The 18,344-nt window shown below is 42.6% G+C and overlaps 1 protein-coding gene across 2 annotated transcripts in view; it reads left to right on the top strand.

Annotated features, from left to right (window-relative positions):
* The window catches only part of SLC8B1 (solute carrier family 8 member B1), a 102,550-nt gene extending 84,701 nt beyond the window's left edge, over positions 1-17,849 (top strand). For both annotated transcript variants that reach the window (XM_082268658.1, XM_082268659.1), the window contains 3 exons: positions 1,936-2,016; positions 8,326-8,390; positions 17,497-17,849. In XM_082268658.1, coding sequence (XP_082124784.1) covers positions 1,936-2,016; positions 8,326-8,390; positions 17,497-17,691 — 341 coding nt within the window. In that variant the 3' untranslated portion in view covers positions 17,692-17,849. The remainder of the gene's footprint in view (positions 1-1,935; positions 2,017-8,325; positions 8,391-17,496) is intronic.
* Positions 17,850-18,344: the final 495 nt, after the last annotated feature.

Below are 18,344 nucleotides of genomic sequence, written 5' to 3'. Positions count from 1 at the left end.
CCTGCCCTTCTCACTAACTCGCGACCAAGGACCAGCCAATCTCACACCCTGCCGTCACTTGCACGTTACAATGCCACTCTCAGCTGCACCCTGCACAAAGATTTTCCAGCTTGCGGGACCACAATCTAGATGTGAGCAGGCTGAGAGCGATTGTCACCGGGCTAATTAAGCAATTAACCCTTTCACTGCCACCACCTCTACGTTATGAGCCCAGAGGATGCTCGTAATTTTAGAAATACCAATTATGATTTTAGAATAATCGTCTGTAACACGCACTGTCACCACAGACAGGAATGTTTAGAGGATTTATTCTATACAGTAGCACTCTTCAAGAGACAGGTTCGTTGTTAGCTTGCATTTAAGAGCTTAGGGACAAGGTTAACACTTTTCAAAATAAAGTTTAATAATAAAAAGGTTAAAATTGGTGCAAATAAAATATTTACAGAAAAAGGTGTTTCAAAGAAATAGAGACATAATTCAGCAATTAGAAAAAATAAGGTAGAATTGAGAAGTAAGTATACTTGCATTCAATGTCCTTGGTGTTGCCAGAGTTCAGAAGCTGAGCCAGTGTGAGTGAGGGTCTTTTGTAAACTGTCATGGCGTCCTATAAGCAAATCGAACAACATGGCCGCCTCATTCTGTGTCTAGTACAGGTGATCATTACAATGTCCACTTACTGTTCTAAGATTTTTTTTTTCAGTTGGGTGAGGTGAAAGAGTAGCTGGGTGGTCCAAAATTTAGAGCTCCCCAAAGTCACCAAAACATTCTGGAAGTAAATAGCTCCTCCAAGTAGACCTAAAAGTCACACCGCATGCCTACCCCGTTCAGTACGAGGCAAGTACCTGGTAGCATGGAAAAATAAAAATCAACTTTTGCCAAGTTGCAGAACGATCACATGTCTAATACAGTCTTTTGAGTGCTTATAATGGCCTAGGGAGGACACTGCAAGTACTACACTAGATTTTGACCTACTTGTTATGCCCAGCCACAAGCTGGTAAATGGTAAAGTTGGAAAATAAAACCCATTAAAGTGTAAAATTTGCTTTGGCACCACTCTGACAGTTTCATGCTGCCCCTTATCTGACATTTTGGTATCACTTGTGGCACATGAATGCACAAAAGCGACTGTAGCTGTTGTTTTTTTGCCAGTATAATCTACAGTAGATATCATTTTATATATAGGCTTTATTTTAATTGGGTTTCGGAGAGAATCTTTTGTGTAAAAATATGAATGTCAGATTTCTGTGTACAAGGAGCTTCACCTCTACTTTTTGTACTCTTCTAAACAAAGATCAACATTTTTCTGTATTTGTATGCTAGTATTGTGCAAATGATCTCACTATTAGGGCTTGAGTAGACCAGATTTGTTAATGGACATTGTATTTTGCATATGAACATGATGGTACTCCTGCGCATATGTTAAAATGAAAAATTCCGCAGGAACTACTGTGTTAAAAAGAACACAATACAGGCCAAATTCTGTTTAGAGTAATTATCCAAACTACACAGTTAAGGTAATGGTAAATCCACAGACTTGCTCATCAGCAGAAAAAATAATGCCTATCTACATTTAAACAGGTTTACGGTAAAATGTGCCCCCCCTCTCTCCGTCTTATAACTGCATAATGGTGATCACATTATATTTCACACACCGTGGCACATGCTGGTCTTACTGTAGCTATTTCATATATAATGCTGCTTTTGTGCATTATTTTACCTGTCTGGACCTCAGTCTGATAAAAAGTATTTTGTGGATCTCACTTACAAGGGAGTTCTCAAGCTAGGGTCAACTAGTCAAAAAACAGGTTGGAAGATAGTTTAACTGGAAGGCCTCTTTTAAGGCACTTCTTTGTAGACCATACAGGCACTAAAATATGTTGTCGTCTCACCTGTTTACGTCTTTATTCATAAGCTCTTTTTCTTTTATTCCTACAGATTTTGTATCTGACATCACGCTAGCTCGTCAAGGCTATCCACGCATGGCATTCTCTGCATGCTTTGGTGGAATCATATTCAGTATCCTTGCATTACTTTTCTTAGGCATGTAAGGGCAACGCAAAGTGGTTTCATATATAATTGGCAATATTATAGTATATGTGTGTATATATATATATATATACAGTGCCTTGCGAAAGTATTCGGCCCCCTTGAACTTTGCGACCTTTTGCCACATTTCAGGCTTCAAACATAAAGATATAAAACTGTAATTTTTTGTGAAGAATCAACAAGTGGGACACAATCATGAAGTGGAACGAAATTTATTGGATATTTCAAATTTTGTTAACAAATAAAAAACTGAAAAATTGGGCGTGCAAAATTATTCAGCCCCTTTACTTTCAGTGCAGCAAACTCTCTCCAGAAGTTCAGTGAGGATCTCTGAATGATCCAATGTTGACCCAAATGACTAATGATGATAAATAGAATCCACCTGTGTGTAATCAAGTCTCCGTATAAATGCACCTGCACTGTGATAGTCTCAGAGGTCAGTTTAAAGCGCAGAGAGCATCATGAAGAACAAGGAACACACCAGGCAGGTCCGAGATACTGTTGTGGAGAAGTTTAAAGCCGGATTTGTATACAAAAAGATTTCCCAAGCTTTAAACATCCCTAAGAGCACTGTGCAAGAGATAATATTGAAATGGAAGGAGTATCAGACCACTGCAAATCTATGAAGACCTGGCCGTCCCTCTAAACTTTCAGCTCATACAAGGAGAAGACTGATCAGAGATGCAGCCAAGAGGTCCATGATCACTTTGGATGAACTGCAGAGATCTACAGCTGAGGTGGGAGACTCTGTCCATAGGACAACAAGTCGTATACTGCACAAATCTGGCCTTTATGGAAGAGTGGCAAGAAGAAAGCCATTTCTTAAAGATATCCATAAAAAGTGTTGTTTTAAAGTTTGCCACAAGCCACCTGGGAGACACACCAAACATGTGGAAGAAGGTGCTCTGGTCAGATGAAACCAAAATTAAACTTTTTGTTTGGCGTAAAAGCAACACAGCTCATCACCCTGAACACACTATCCCCACTGTCAAACATGGTGGTGGCAGCATCATGGTTTGGGCCTGCTTTTCTTCAGCAGGGACAGGGAAGATGGTTAAAATTGATGGGAAGATGGATGGAGCCAAATACAGGACCATTGTGGAAGAAAACCCGATGGAGTCTGCAAAAGACCTGAGACTGGGACGGAGATTTGTTTTCCAACAAGACAATGATCCAAAACATAAAGCAAAATCTACAATGGAATGGTTCACAAATAAACATATCCAGGTGTTAGAATGGCCAAGTCAAAGTCCAGACCTGAATCCAATCGAGAATCTGTGGAAAGAACTGAAAACTGCTGTTCACAAACGCTCTCCATCCAACCTCACTGAGCTCGAGCTGTTTTGCAAGGAGGAATGGGCAAAAATTTCAGTCTCTCGATGTGCAAAACTGACCTGATAGAGACATACCCCAAGCGACTTGCAGCTGTAATTGCAGCAAAAGGTGGCGCTACAAAGTATTAACTTAAGGGGGCTGAATAATTTTGCACGCCCAATTTTTCAGTTTTTTATTTGTTAAAAAAGTTTGAAATATCCAATAAATTGCGTTCCACTTCATGATTGTGCCCCACTTGTTGTTGATTCTTCACAAAAAATTACAGTTTTATATCTTTATGTTTGAAGCCTGAAATGTGGCAAAAGGTCGCAAAGTTCAAGGGGGCCAAATACTTTCGCAAGGCACTGTATATGTGTGTGTATATATATATATATATATATATATATATATATATATATATATATATATATATATATATATATATATATATATATATTATATCCAAATAGAAGGTAGCACTTAGCCATAGACTACTTGAACTTCCTCTGATTACTGCTATCAGCTGAAAGTTGAGCTGTGGATGGCCCTGCAAGCTCCATCTGTTTTGATAAAAGTCAGTTTAAAATGAAAAAACGGACTCATCCGGTTGGAAAATTATTCACTCAACAGCTAGTGCATCTCATCAAATGCAGTCACTGTTTGACAGCACCATTGTATTCAGGCATCTGCAGGTGGCAGTGGAGATTCCCCCATCCACGCTTTTAGCATGAATGAGAGAATTGATTGATTTATTTTATTCAGCACCGCCGAGTCATGTATGGCCAGCCTTCATTTCCTCTTGTTTTCCTGTCCCCTTATAACTCCTGTTAAAAAAAAAAAAGCCTGTATGCAAAGCTCAGTAGGTCAAATTGAGAAATGTGCACACTTGTGAATGAGTCCAATCCTGTTCCTTCAGGTGGCTTAATATAAAAATAAAACATGTAGTTTGTAGGAAGTGCTACAACCAGACAGCAGTAAAAACCTGACAGAAGTTCTAGCTCTTCCTAATTTCGTCCAAAACTAAAAAAAGTTCTAGCTAGGAAAGCACCGATCTATCGGCTGCTGAAAATTATCAGGTGAAAAAAGGGTTATCAGTGTTTTGCCGATAGAAAAAAAAGGTGCCAATAGTGGCATGCTGCGTCCCACTGACTTTAATTCAAAATCGCATCTCATTGACTTCAGTACAAAATTGCTATTCATTGATTTCTATGCAAAATCGCCCCCTGGTGACTTCAGTGCAAAATCGCGTTCCATTGGCTTCTATGCAAAATGCCTCTTATAGACTTCTAAGCAAAAACGCCAGCCACATTAATTCAATTTAAACTTGTTTTTCAAAAACTGTTTCAGTTTTCGTGCAAGTGCATCCTGAGTTATCGATTTCGGCACCGTAATTTTCATTTCGGTGCACCACTAGTTTTAGCTAGAGATACACTTCAGGCCTTGTATAGATTGATGAGCTAGTTATTGGATCAGGAGGACTCTAGAGATGTGTGCATACAAAACAGATTTTAACTTGTAAGCAACAAGTGTCAGAAAGAGGCTTAGTCTTTAAGTGGATAACCAGCCTTTTTTTAGGGACTGAAGTTCATTCCTTTGATCTAAAAGAACAAACTTAAACATTGTAAAACGTGTTTATAGTTTTTTTATTTTTTTTATTTGACAGCTGAGAGTGAGCAGAGAACAGCTCTGCTCTGTATGAATTGAGGAAATGCTATATTAAGATCGTGAGGGGGAGTAAATCGAGATCACAATTTTTTTAACGATTAATTGTGCAGCTCTAATATATATGTATTGGGGATAGACCGATTTGTTTTTTTCAGGGCCGATACTGATATTTTGGTCACAACGTACCAGTATCGGCCGATATGGGCCGATATTCTGTACATTTAAAGTTTTGAAAAATAAAGACAATTTTTGACACAAATCTGGTACTGAACATGTTAATTTGTGTTTAATGCTTAATGGCTGGCTGGCTTGCTGGCATCCTGTGGTGGGTGGCTGGCTGGCTGGCACCCTGTGGTGGGTGCCTTGCTCTCTGGCACCCTATGGTGGGTGCCTGACTCTCTGGCACCCTGTGGTGGGTGCCTGGCTGGCATCCTGTGGTAGGTGGGTGGCTGACACAGGGGCTGTGGGTGGCTGGCTGGTACAGGGCCTGCGGGCGGCTGGCTGGTACAGTGCCTGTGGCTGGCTGGTACAGGGCCTTTGGGTGACTGGCTGTCTGGCACACTGTCACAACGTATCGGTATCGGCCGATATGGGCCGATATTCTGTACATTTAAAGTTTTGAAAAATAAAGAAAATTTTTGACACAAATCTGGTACTGAACATGTTAATTTGTGTTTAATGCTTAATGACTGGCTGGCTGGCACCCTGTGGTGGGTGGCTGGCTGGCACCCTGTGGTGGATGGCTGGCTGGTACCCTGTGGTGGATGGCTGGCGTGCTGGCACCCTGTGGTGGGTGGCTGGCTGGCTGGCACCCTGTGGTGGGTGGCTGGCTGGCATCCTGTGGTAGGTGGGTGGCTGGCACAGGGGCTGTGGGTGGCTGGCTGGTACAGGGCCTGTGGGCGGCTGGCTGGTACAGTGCCTGTGGCTGGCTGGTACAGGGCCTTTGGGTGACTGGCTGTCTGGCATCCTGTCTGTGGGTGGGTGGCTGGCTGGCACTTTGTGGGGGGTGGCTGGCTGTCTGGCACCCTCTGGTGGGTGGGTGGGTGACTGGCTGGCTGGCACCCTGTGATGGGTGGGTGGCTGGCACAGGGGCTGTGGGTGGCTGACTGGCTGGTACAGTGCCTTTGGATGGCAGGTACAGGGCCTGTGGGTGGCTGGCTGGCTGGTACAGTCCCTGTGGCTGGCTGGCTGGTACAGGGCCTGTAGATGTGGCTGGCTGGCACCGGGCTGCTGTGGGTGGGTTTTATGGCTGTGATACACTCCTGCGAGACTAGTCCCGACTCCAGACGAGGCTTCCAAGGCAAGGGAGGCGGCCTAAGAAGGCTGAATGACGTCACAAAAATATCGGCAATATCAGCCAGTTCCGGGGCCAATACCGATATATCGGGGAAAGTGCATATCGGCCCCCGATAATTGGTCTATCCCTAATATGTATGTATGTGTGTGTGTGTGTGTGTGTGTGTGTGTGTGTGTGTGTGTGTGTGTGTATGTATATATATATATATATATATATATATATATACAATGTGTTTGTAGGTAGCTATAAAGCAATGTGAAGGCTGTAGGCTGAATTTGTAGATTTTCAGTAAATAAAGGTACAAACAACTTAATGATATGTTGGGGCTGATTGTTGCTGGCCATAGGAATCGGTCTGATTTCCCCTTTCTTGAGCAATAATGGTGACTATGAACAACAGCTACAATTTTGTGCCCATTTTCCTTTCTCTATTTTTGACATACATCAGTCCTAATTGATGATTAATTAAAAGGCAAATCGCACCCAAACAGAAATCATCCTTCACTCTCAGGAAACTGCACTCTGTGTTAAATATCCCCCATTTTCTGAATTTCCAACAATATGCACAAGATCAATGCTAGAATTTTAAATTCAATTACTTTGTTACTGTTATGGCAGCGGTATGGTAAACAAAGGATTCTGACAATATCTACACTTCATGGGTGGAATTAACATAAAACTAAAGCTCCTAATTAACAAAGGAATGAAAGTCCTTTGTTAATTAGAAGTAACCAGCTCTCTGTTCTATGACTGTGACCAATACAGCACAGAGAGCTGGAGCTGCATGCTTCAATTTCTTTGCCTATGCCTTCCCCTTGCTCAGCTCAGAGCAGGAGGGAGGAGAGGAGGGTTGTTAACCTTGCAGGCTCTGCTCGTGTAGTGTAATCACTACATGGGTAGAGAGAGGGATGTGAATTGTTTGCACACAGCTCATATCCCATATGACATGGTCACACCTGGTGGGAATCTGCAGCGGTTTTCTATATGGAAACCTGCCGCATTTCCACTTTATTACAGGTACTTCAATAGCGCCGTTAATTTTACGCAGCACTTTACACACATATTGTACATTTACATCAGCCCCTGTCCTCAAGAAGCTTACAATCTAAGGTCCCTAACTCACATCCATACATACACATACAAGGGCCAATTTAGACAGGAGCCAATTAACCTACCAGCATGTCTTTTGAGTGTGGGAGGAAACCAGAGTACCTGGAGGAAACCCAGGCAGGTACATGAAGAACCTGTAAACTAGATATGTGCAGATCTTAGCTAGTTTCTTTTTCACTCTGAGGGCCCTTTCACATGTAAACGGTCAGCTGCCATACAAATAAACCGCAGCAGTTTACTGTGTAGCAGCGGTCCATTCCGGCTGCAGTGAGCCGGCAGTAGGGGGCGGTGTAGTGCACAGTTCAGCAGATCACACAGCTCCATTTTAATTTCCCAAACAAACTTTATTTGAAGTGCCCAAAAGTGACACTTCATTTATGTTGCTGTAGAGCAGTGGTGTGCTGTGCTACTGTACAGTGACATGCAGTCTTGTCCAGTGTGCTGCGATAAAATGCAGCATGTCTGCATTTTATTGCAGATTATTGCAGCACAGCTCCGGGCTGCATTGCAGTGTGAATAGGACACACAGAAAACAATTGTTTTGTGTGTGTCCTAGCAGTGACTGTTGTTCTTTCAGCGCGGAAATCTGTCGGTTAACGCATGTATGAATTAACCCAGAAATAGAAACTGACTAAACAGACTAAAATAGGTCTATCTGCTAACGTATTGTGGTGCATGCCACTTCAAATGGCACTGGGAGTTTAGTTAATTCCCTGGAGTGTGAGAGAGATTGTAATCAAATAGTATCATCTACAAATTATCATTATATACCACTCAGTTTGATTAAACCTGCGTAAATAGTGTGCTTTATCTTCAAGCTAACCAATGAGAGAGCTGGTAAGTTTTTTTTTTTTTTTTTTGTTTGTTTTTTATTTTTCCTTAACTGGATTACAGATGTGTTAATTGGAGTTGGTCTAGGCTGTTTGCTGCAGATGGGCCCATCGAAGACTGTGTTACAGGTGAGTTGTGATTCAGAGATTCAGGCTACATTCACACCTGAGCGTAGCGTTTTTCGCGCGTTTTTTACCGCGATTTTACCGCGATTTTTGCGGCGTTTTTTACCGCGATTTTTACCGCGATTTTTGTGCAGGCGTTTTTAGATTGAATAGAGATCAATGGAAAACGCCTGTAATCTGCCCAAAAAGAAGCTCATGTACTTTTTTGAGCGTTGGGCGTTTTGTATACAGCGTCAAAACGCTCAGATGTGAACAGGGGCCATTGAAATGAATAGGATTTGTCTTGTTGGGCGTTTTGAGAGCTGATCCTAGAGCAGAAAAACGCCCCAAAACGCCTAGATGTGAACGGAGCCTCAGATATTTTCTAAAGGTCCCTTTTTTCATTTGATTTTTTACTGTATTTGTTTTGTGTATGTTTACCAATAAACTATGGCGGTATATAGGAACATAAATTGCAGCCGCATTACTTTTTAATAACATGCACAAATCCAGAATATTGCTGCACTCCTTGGTTTCTTTATTAAAGCGTAACTCCACTTTTGTTGCAAAAAAAAAAAACATTCTGGGTGATCTCTGTACATTGCAGGAATTTTAACAAACTTTGTTGCAGATTCCTACCTTTTGTTATTCTGAAGAAATCATTGTTTGTTCCTTTGTGTCTCTGGTGTCCTTTTATGAAATGGAGATGAGCAGTGATCCTGCTGATCACAGCTCATTTCCGATTATTCTCAGTTTATGAAACAGAAATGATCAGCGGAGAACATGTTCTTCGCTGATCATCTCTTCACACGGGAATCTGTCATTGACTGACACCGAAACAGCCAGGCTATGAAGCTGCGATCCCGCACTTCACTGGCGATCTGGGTCAGAATTCACACTCCCGGATTCACCAGCCTTGGAGCTTGTGAAGCGGGGAGTGAAGACAGAATCGGGGGAGAACTGAGGGGGAAAAAGGAAGATTATCGACTTCCTTCTTCCTCGTTCAGACCCCCCAACACAGTAATCATGTCCCCCTGCCATATTTATGTATATATATATATATATATATATATATACATGTGTATATATATATATACACACATACATGTAGATATATATTTAATGTGTATATATATATATATATATATATATATATAAAATGTATGTGTGTGTGTATTCAGTGTGTATACATATATATTTATGTAAGGGGACTATTATTTATTAACATTAGTGGGGATCGTGTACTCAGCAGTGATAATTTATCACTGCTTGTTAAAGAGCGCCTTTGATTTTCATACTACGGTAATCTCGCTTTGTCTCACGAGATTACAGGCACTCCATTCACTTCTACACAGATCTCCGAGAAAACAGTTCTCCTCTGATCACCCTGGGAGAACTGAAGTTCTCTGCTTCATAAAAAGGGTGCCAGAGGAGATAATTTTCCCCGGAGAACTGCAGAAAAGCGAATAAAGTAAAAAATTCACCCTTTCATAAACGTACACCTCTGTGCTGAGTGGGTCTAATGGGAGTGGTTCTATAACTGTCAACCAGCTGCTGCAGAATCAGGGCTCTAATGAGGAAAGCTGCTGGGCCTGCATTCCTTTAGACGTGTTCCTATTGGGAGTATCTCACCAAGAATGACATGTTTGTTGCAGGGGATGCCTAAAATATGACTTGTATACTAATGCAGACTTCTGGGAAAATCCCTGAGCCAATCACACAAGCAGGAAATTATGTTTCTGGGGTGTGTTCTGTACACATTCTGTGTACAAAACACCTCCGGGTAGCCATATTCCATTGCGTGTTACAAAAAATTACAGCACTGCAGATTGAAAAGGATAGGTAACTTTTATTAACATTCAATTACAATATGACTTGTGTCACAATTGTATATGCTATATTAGCAAAAAAAAAAGTGGAGTTACCCTTTACATTTATTGTTCCTATCATACCTGTGATGTCATTTTAATGCTTTAATAAAGTAACCAAGGAGTGCCGCAATATTCCGGATTTGTGCATGTTACTGAATCTCACAGATGAGCTGTACAGCACCCTGGGTTCCAGTTCACAACATGTGAGTCGGTCACTCACCTAGAAAGGCATTACTTTGGCTTTATTGAGCCACATTACTCTTTTGGTTAACCTAAACTTTTTTTGCTTTGTAGTCCTAGGAAATCCCAAATTTAGAGCCCCATTCACACCTGTGCAATTTCTTCCACGTCTGCCGTCGTGCTGCAGTGCACGACAATGCACATCACATTATTTCCTGTGATGCCCATTAACATCAGTACAACATGATGCAGTGCGTTTTTTGAAAAGGAGCAGGTGCTTCTTTTAGTACAGCATAGTGCAATTTTGGCCTGTCAGACTTCTATAGCAGTGGTTCTCAAATCCGGTCCTCGGGACCCACTAACAGGCCAGATTTTAAGTATTACCTTGGGGGATGCAGACTAGAATACTGCAATCACTGAGAAGCAAATGAGATCACCTGTGATGTAATTTAGTTATCTTGCAAACCTGGCCTGTTGGTGGGTCCCGAGGACCGGATTTGAGAACCACTGTTCTATAGGAGTGCATGAAACGTGCATATACATGCAATTTTGGTGTGTTTTTGCAGGATTTTTTTTGTTTCTGAGTTCTTTTTCTCCTACTAAAAAAAAGGCACAAATACACATCAGAATGTGTTTACAAACATGTTACAAAAATGCACTAAAAAAAAGCATAAATAACCATTTGCCCTCTGGACACTTATACGCCCTTCCTAACCAGACCAATTTTCAGCTTTCAGTGCTCTCACATTTTTAATGACCATTACTCAATCATGCAACACTGTACCCATATGAATTTTTTGTCCTTTTATTACACAGAAATAGAGTTTCTTTCAGTGGAATTTAATCATCACTGTTTTTTTTTATTTTTGGCGCTATAAATGAAGAAAAAAACCCTGAAGATTTTGTAAAAAAAAAAAATGCATTTTTCTTTGTTTTGGTTTTAAAATTTAGCAAATTTAGTAATTTTTCTTCATAAATTTTACTTCTACGAATCTTTGTTAAAAATAGCCCAAATAAGTATACATTTTTGGTCTTTGTGAAGGTTAGAGTCTACAAGCTATGGTGCCAATCACTAAAAATTGATCACACCTGATGTACTGTCGGCCCATCTTATTTCTTGAGACGCTAACAAGCCAGGAAAGTACAAATACCCCCCAAATTACCCCCTTTTTGGAAAGTAGACATTCCAAAGTATTTAGTAAGTGGTATTTTTTTCCGCAAATTCTTTGCAAAATGAAGATTTTTTTATTTATTTTTCAGAAACTTGTTCTATTACCAAGTTATTTGGTATACAGACACCCCAAAATACATTTTGCTACTCTTCCTGAGTATGACAATACCATGTGTGAGACTTTTACACTGCCTGGCCACATACTGAGGCCCAACATCCAAGTAGCACCTCCAGGTGTTCTAGGAGCATAAATTACACATATAATTTCCTGACAACCTTTAAAAGTTTTGAAGGCCCTGGAGCACCAGAACAATGGTAACACCCACAAAATGACCCCATTTTGGAAAGCAAACACCCTAACACATGATCTAGGAGGCATAATGAGTCTTTTGAAGATGTCATTTTTTCCTACAAGTTTTTGAAAAGAAAAACTTTTTTTTTTTTTTTTTTTACACAAAGTTGTCTATTTATAGGATTTTTCTAACACATAGCATGCACATAGAAAAAATTACACCCTAAAATACATTCTGCTACTCCTCCCGTGTATGGTGATACTGTATGTGTGAGACATTTACACTGCCTGGCCACATACAGGGGCCCAAAATTCAGGGAGCACCGTCTGGTGCTCTAGGGACATAAAATACAAATCTAATTTCCTGACTACCCATTACACTTTTGATGAGCACTGATGTGGCACGGATGAGCACTGACGTGGCATGGATGTGGCACGGATGAGCACTGATGTGGCATGAATGTGGCACGGATGAGCACTGATGTGGCAGGGATGAGGCACGGATGAGCACTGATGTGGCAGGGATGAGGCACAGATGGGCATGGATGAGGCACAGATTGGCATGTTTGAGACACAGATGAGATACGGATGAGGCACAGATTGGCATGATTGAGGCACAGATGGGCAAGACCAAGGCATGATTGGGGCACGGATCAGGCAGGGGTGAGCGGTACTGCAGTCTTCCTCCTCTCCTGGATTGCGGTGTATAGCGTGAGAAGAGAGGAGAGAACTGAACCTGTCATGCGCCGGTTTGTTGTCACTTGGTAAAGGGCCGTTGTCATTGGCCCTTTACTACGATCCATGAGCATAGACACTTCCGTGACCAGGGGAATTTACACACATCAACTGTTTTTTTTCTGCTAAAACGCTGCTGCTCTTGGACACGCTGGCATTGGAGCTTTTTTTCTGCTCTAAATGCCTATGTGTGCATAAGCACATAAGCTAACATGCTGGGGTTTTTAGAGGCAGAAAAAAACACGCCAGACACTCCTAAAAGCAGCGTTTTTAATGCTCAATGTGCATGAGGCAAAAATGTTTTTGCTATAGATACACTTTACCAGACTTAAAGGAGTTGTAAAGTCAGAAATTTTTTTTTTTTTATCTGAATGCATTCTATGCATTAGGATAAAAAGCCTTCTGTGTGTAGCAGCCTCCCCAGCACCCCTAATACTTACCTGAGCCCCATCTCTGTCCAGCAATGTCCAAGAGTCTCTCAGCCGCCCGGGGTTCTCCCTCCTGATTGGCTGAGACACATTGGCTGTCAATCAAAGTCAGTTAGCCAATCAGGAGAGAGAGGGGGTGGGGTTGAACCGCAGCTCAATTTCTGAATAGACACAGAGCTGCAGCTCGGCTCGGGTGCCCCCATAGCAAGCTGCTTGCTGTGGGGGCATTGGACAGGAGGGAGGGGCCATGAGCAGCAACGAGGGACCCGAGAAGAGGAGGATCTGGGCTGCTCTGTGCAAAACCACTACACAGAGCAGGTAAGCACAACATGTTTGTTATTTAAAAAAAAAAAAAAACAAGAATTACAATCACTTTAAGGGGAATGTATAGTCTTCAATATTTTTTAGACAAATGTGTACAAGAGACTTACTGATGTAAATAAGCTTCTCAGTTTGTGTTAATGTTTTATATATACTGTATCCTATTTTTATGTATATTGTGTGTTTATAAGTGTATGTGTGTTTATGTATATACAGTATCTCACAAAAGTGAGTACACCCCTCACATTTTTGTAAATATTTTATTATATCTTTTCATGTGACAACACTGAAGAAATGACACTTTGCTACAATGTAAAGTAGTGAGTGTACAGCTTGTATAACAGTGTAAATTTGCTGCCCCCTCAAAATAACTCAACACACAGCCATTAATGGCTAAACCGCTGGCAACAAGGAGTACACCCTTAAGTGAAAATGTCCAATGGGGCCCAATTAGCCATTTTCCCTAAACAGTTTGCCGAAGACAAGCAGACTAAGGACATGGATTACTGGAACAATGTCCTGTGGTCTGATGAGACCAAGATAAATGTATTTGTTTCAGATGGTGTCAAGCGTGTGTGGCGGCAACCAGGTGAGGAGTACAAAGACAAATGTGTCTTGCCTACAGTAAAGCATGGTGGTGGGAGTGTCATGGTCTGGGGCTGCATGAGTGCTGCCGCCACTGGGAAGCTGCAGTTCATAGAGGGAACCATGAATGCCAACATGTACTGTAACATACTAAAGCAGAGCATGATCCCCTCCCTTCAGAGACTGAGCTGCAGGGCAGTATTCCAACATGATTATGTCCCCAAACACACCTCCCAAGACAACCCCTGCCTTGCTAAAGAAGCTGAGGGTAAAGGTGATGGGCTGGCAAAGCATATCTCTAGACTTAAACCCTATTGAGCATCTGTGGGGCATCCTCAAGTGGAAGGCGGAGGAGCGCAAGGTCTCTAACATCCACCAGCTCCATGAAGTCACCATGGAGGAGTTGAAGAAGAAATGGCAACCTGTGAAGCTCTGGTGAACTCCATGCCCAAGAGGGTTAAGGCAGTGTGGGAAAATAATGGTGGCCACACAAAATATTGACACTTTGGGCTCAATTTGGACATTTTAAATTAGGGGTGTACTCACTTTTGTTGCCAGCGGTTTAGACATTAGTGGCTGTGTGTTGAGTTATTTTGAGGGGACAGCAAATATACACTGTTATACAAGCTGTAGAATAACTACATTACATTGTAGCAAAGTGTCATTTCTTCAGTGTTGTCACATGAAACGATAGAATAAAATATTTACAAAAATGTGAGGGACGTTCTCACCTTTGTGAGATGCGGTATAGTATATAGTACTCCCAAATAAAAATTTGCCATATCAAAAATGTCCTGAGATAAATTAAGTAAAAACGTAAAATATGTGCTGACTGAAAATACAATATACTTTTATTTGCCCATCTATGTCAACCTTCTCTTTGCTGGTAATTTGGCTATTATAGGAGTTTCCAAATGGTACTGTTTGGGTTTTAAATGGCAGGGATAGAAACCTTCATGTGATCCTTATAATTGTCCCTGGGCAAGATGGGCTGTGGCCAATTTCAAATATGGGCAATTCCATATTGAGCCAAGAAGGTGTCTTCAGTGGCCCCATCTGGCTATTTGTTGGTTGCTAGAGACACAGAAACAGTACAAGATCTAAAACATGGCAAGCTTCTTTGAAGAGTAACTCCACTTTCTTTTTCGTTCATTGAAGGGCACAGCTTCTGATATTCATAACCGTTAAGTTATACTGCCCCCTACAGGAGAAGGAAACTAGGCAGAAAAGAATTCTGGCTATACCCATGGGCAGTCCCAGGGGGTATACTCCCTCTCTCCGCTATAGCCACTCGGTTTTTTTTCTGCCTAGTCAGGAGTAAGGACCTACAGTATTTCCTTGCTTGGATCTTTGGTCCTGGCAAAAAGTTTTTAGATAGAAATTTTTTTTTTCCTGGATTTTTTCCTGTGAAATCTACAATCAACTGCAGGACTGGGCAGCGGGCTGGATAACCTAGATGCAGTGGTTACCCCAGTCTGGCCAGCGAGCGCGCGCAGACCTCAGCTCTGCGCAAGGTCGGCAGCGACATAGCCCCACTGAATGGGGGCTGGCCTGTGAGTTAAACGCCTCGCGAGGTCGCATAAGACCGCGTCTCAGCCCGAGTGGCAGCGGTCCTCCTGGCCGACAGCCCCCCATTTCGATGGAGAGGGGTTTGGTCTGGAGAGGTGCTCGCCTGGTTCCTGGTATGGTGAGTAGCTGTCCCCCCTCTCCCACTATAGGGTTTTTGGATGGAGGTGGGCCCCTCCTTCCCACAGGCACCCCCCCCCTTGCCAAGTCCCTCATCCTGCCCCCCCTCCACGCTGGGGCTATTTGGGTGGTCTGGCCACTTTCCTGGGATCGGGACAGGGCGCTAACTGGCGATGGAGGCCAGGGGGGGCGCCGAAGGCGACTGGATGAACGATTGTGCAGAAGGGGGGGGGTTGTACCTGGTGGTGGCTCCTGCCAGGGCCCCCTGTCCTGCCTGGATCTGTCCTTGAGGCCTGGTCTCCCTCCTGGGTCCCTGTAGGCCTTGCAGTGCTGTGCAGGGCCGCCATTTTGTTGTAGCCTGTGTGTTTCTATACAGGGTGGCCATGTTTGTGTAGTCCGACAGCCATTTTCTTGTGGTTTGTCATTGGAAATAGCGGTTGCCAAGACAGTGGAGCCCTGTGGGCGGCGATTTCGGCAGTGGGAGTCCCTCCTCATCCCCTGGTGCTGACTTCTGGATCATTTTACTTCCTGATCACCGCGCGTGTAGTGCAGATTCTCCGGTGCCTGTTTCTGTGGGTGGGGAGTCTGGTGGGGTCCTCTCCCTCTATGCTGAGGATCACTTGGTGTTTTGCACCTGGTGACCGGGTGGTGCTGCCAGCACGGTGGGGGTTGTCCCTTCGCAGCCTTTTACACTTTTTGTGAAGTCCCCCTGGTGACTCATGGAGTCTTTGGAGCACATTTCCCCACCTGATCCCCTCTCCTAGGCTGCAGGGCCCTCCGGGTCCCAATCCTCTATCCATGCACGGGTCCCAATCCTCTATCCATGCACTGATGGCAGTCCTGGAGTCCTTGGTGTCCCGGGTGGAGGTGGCTTGCAGGTGGCGGGCTAGCAAAAAGTGCCTCCTGCCTTCCCTTGCCTCATCTGTCTCATCAGATCCTGAATCTGATTCAGCCTCGCGGATGTGGGTCATCCTGCTGGGTCTGCAACCACGCTCTTGGAATCCTCTGATAATGAGGATAATTCCACCATGTCTGTGACCGTGTACGAAAAGGTGCTGGAGGATGTGCTGATTGTATCGGTGTGTGAGACAATAAAGATGGAGGACGCAGCTGAAGCTGCGACGGAGGCGCAGGTGCCATTGGCACTCGCAAGCCATCCAAAGCGGCAAAGGTGTTTCCTTTCCCTGACGTTTTTCACAGAGTTGTCGGTCAGACTCTCTCTTTGTGCTCACGGATGGACCTCAAAAAGGGTTGTCTGCTTCCTCTGCAACCATTTCCAGATAGATCAGACATCAGGGGTCAGGTTCCTCCTTTTCCGGTCAAGGCGCACTCTACTAGGGCTCTTAGTGCCTCCTGGGCTTTCCGTCTTTAGGCATGAGTGACGTGACGCAGGTCGTCGGTGCACACTTTTACAAAGTTTCTATATTTAACACATGGATTAAATCTATATTTAATCCATGTATTTCTGTGCATCACATTACTTTGTAACTTTGGCTGCAGGTATATGTTGGGGGTAGTTGCTTTTTAGAGACAACATTGTCTTTTACCCTGTGTTTAGTCTGCTCTTTTAGTGTATTTTTGATGTGTGTTTAATTTTTCAGTTATGCATTAATAAAGGAATTTTTGAGTATATACCGCAGTTGCCAACTACCGCTTTAAATAAATTCTGGAAGTGTTTTCCCATACCTTTTTAAGCATTTTGCTGCTATCTCAGGCTGGTGCTAAAGAAACATCAGCTGGAATTTGCTTATAGTTTGCAGCAGCTCAGATTCTTGTTTGCGCTATAATTTTACACACACACAATACCCACCAAAGCAAAGATAAACAAGCCGTTCTAATGTTCTCCCTATTTGTTTTTCAGTTGGATGCACATGGTCTTTTGGTGTGGATATTGGCTGGAGGTCTTGGAATCAGCCTAGTGTTTTCACTGGTTTTCGTAACAATGCAGTGCTTCCATCTTCGTCGTGTCTATGGAATTGCCTTACTTGTACTGTATGTTGTATTTCTTATTGTAGCATTATTAACAGAGTTTGGAATAATCAAAGAGGAAACTTAATGCTAAAAGGGAAAAAAAAGTAATGAAACCAATATGCTGCGTGATGCGCCATTCTTTCAAATTTTCTTAAGGTCCTCATCTGGAATGGCTGCATCACTGTCTCAGGTGTTTTTTGTTTTTTGTTTTTTTTTTTTTAGGCTGGATTTTATTTTTTTTAAGCACACAATGTGTATATTTAAAAGGGAAAAAAAAGGTGTGTTTTTAAATATTAAGTATTTTTTTAACAAAACAGTTTCACTAAAATTTTAACCTTTTGCAGAAAAAATTTAAAGGTAAACTAACATCGTACATCCTCAACCAATGCACCCCTGTCCCACCCCCCTTTCCCATTCCTTGCTGTACTTCCCATCGGCAATGCCAGTGCCCATGCAACTAGAATGCTGGACAGGCTGTATGGGCACTAACAGCTCCGCATCTCAATAGGTAAGTACAGTGAGGACCAGGGGGGATGGGGAGGGTGTACGGTGTGTGTTCACCTTTTCATTTTTTATGAAAAGGTGAACTAATGCTTTAAATTAGCAGAACCTGTAATGAAGTTGTGGTCTACCAATTTATTCATGTGAAGGATATGAAGTTTTATTTTATAAACTTCTTTTTAAATAAAGCTGTTACTTGAACATTATACTTCTTCTTGCCTGAGTTTATTATCTGAA

This window comes from Pelophylax lessonae, assembly GCF_965119305.1.
Source record: "Pelophylax lessonae genome assembly, chromosome: 1".
NCBI lineage: Eukaryota > Metazoa > Chordata > Amphibia > Anura > Ranidae > Pelophylax > Pelophylax lessonae.
Note: the sequence above shows the minus strand (reverse complement) of the source record. Positions and strands in the feature narration are given on the sequence as shown.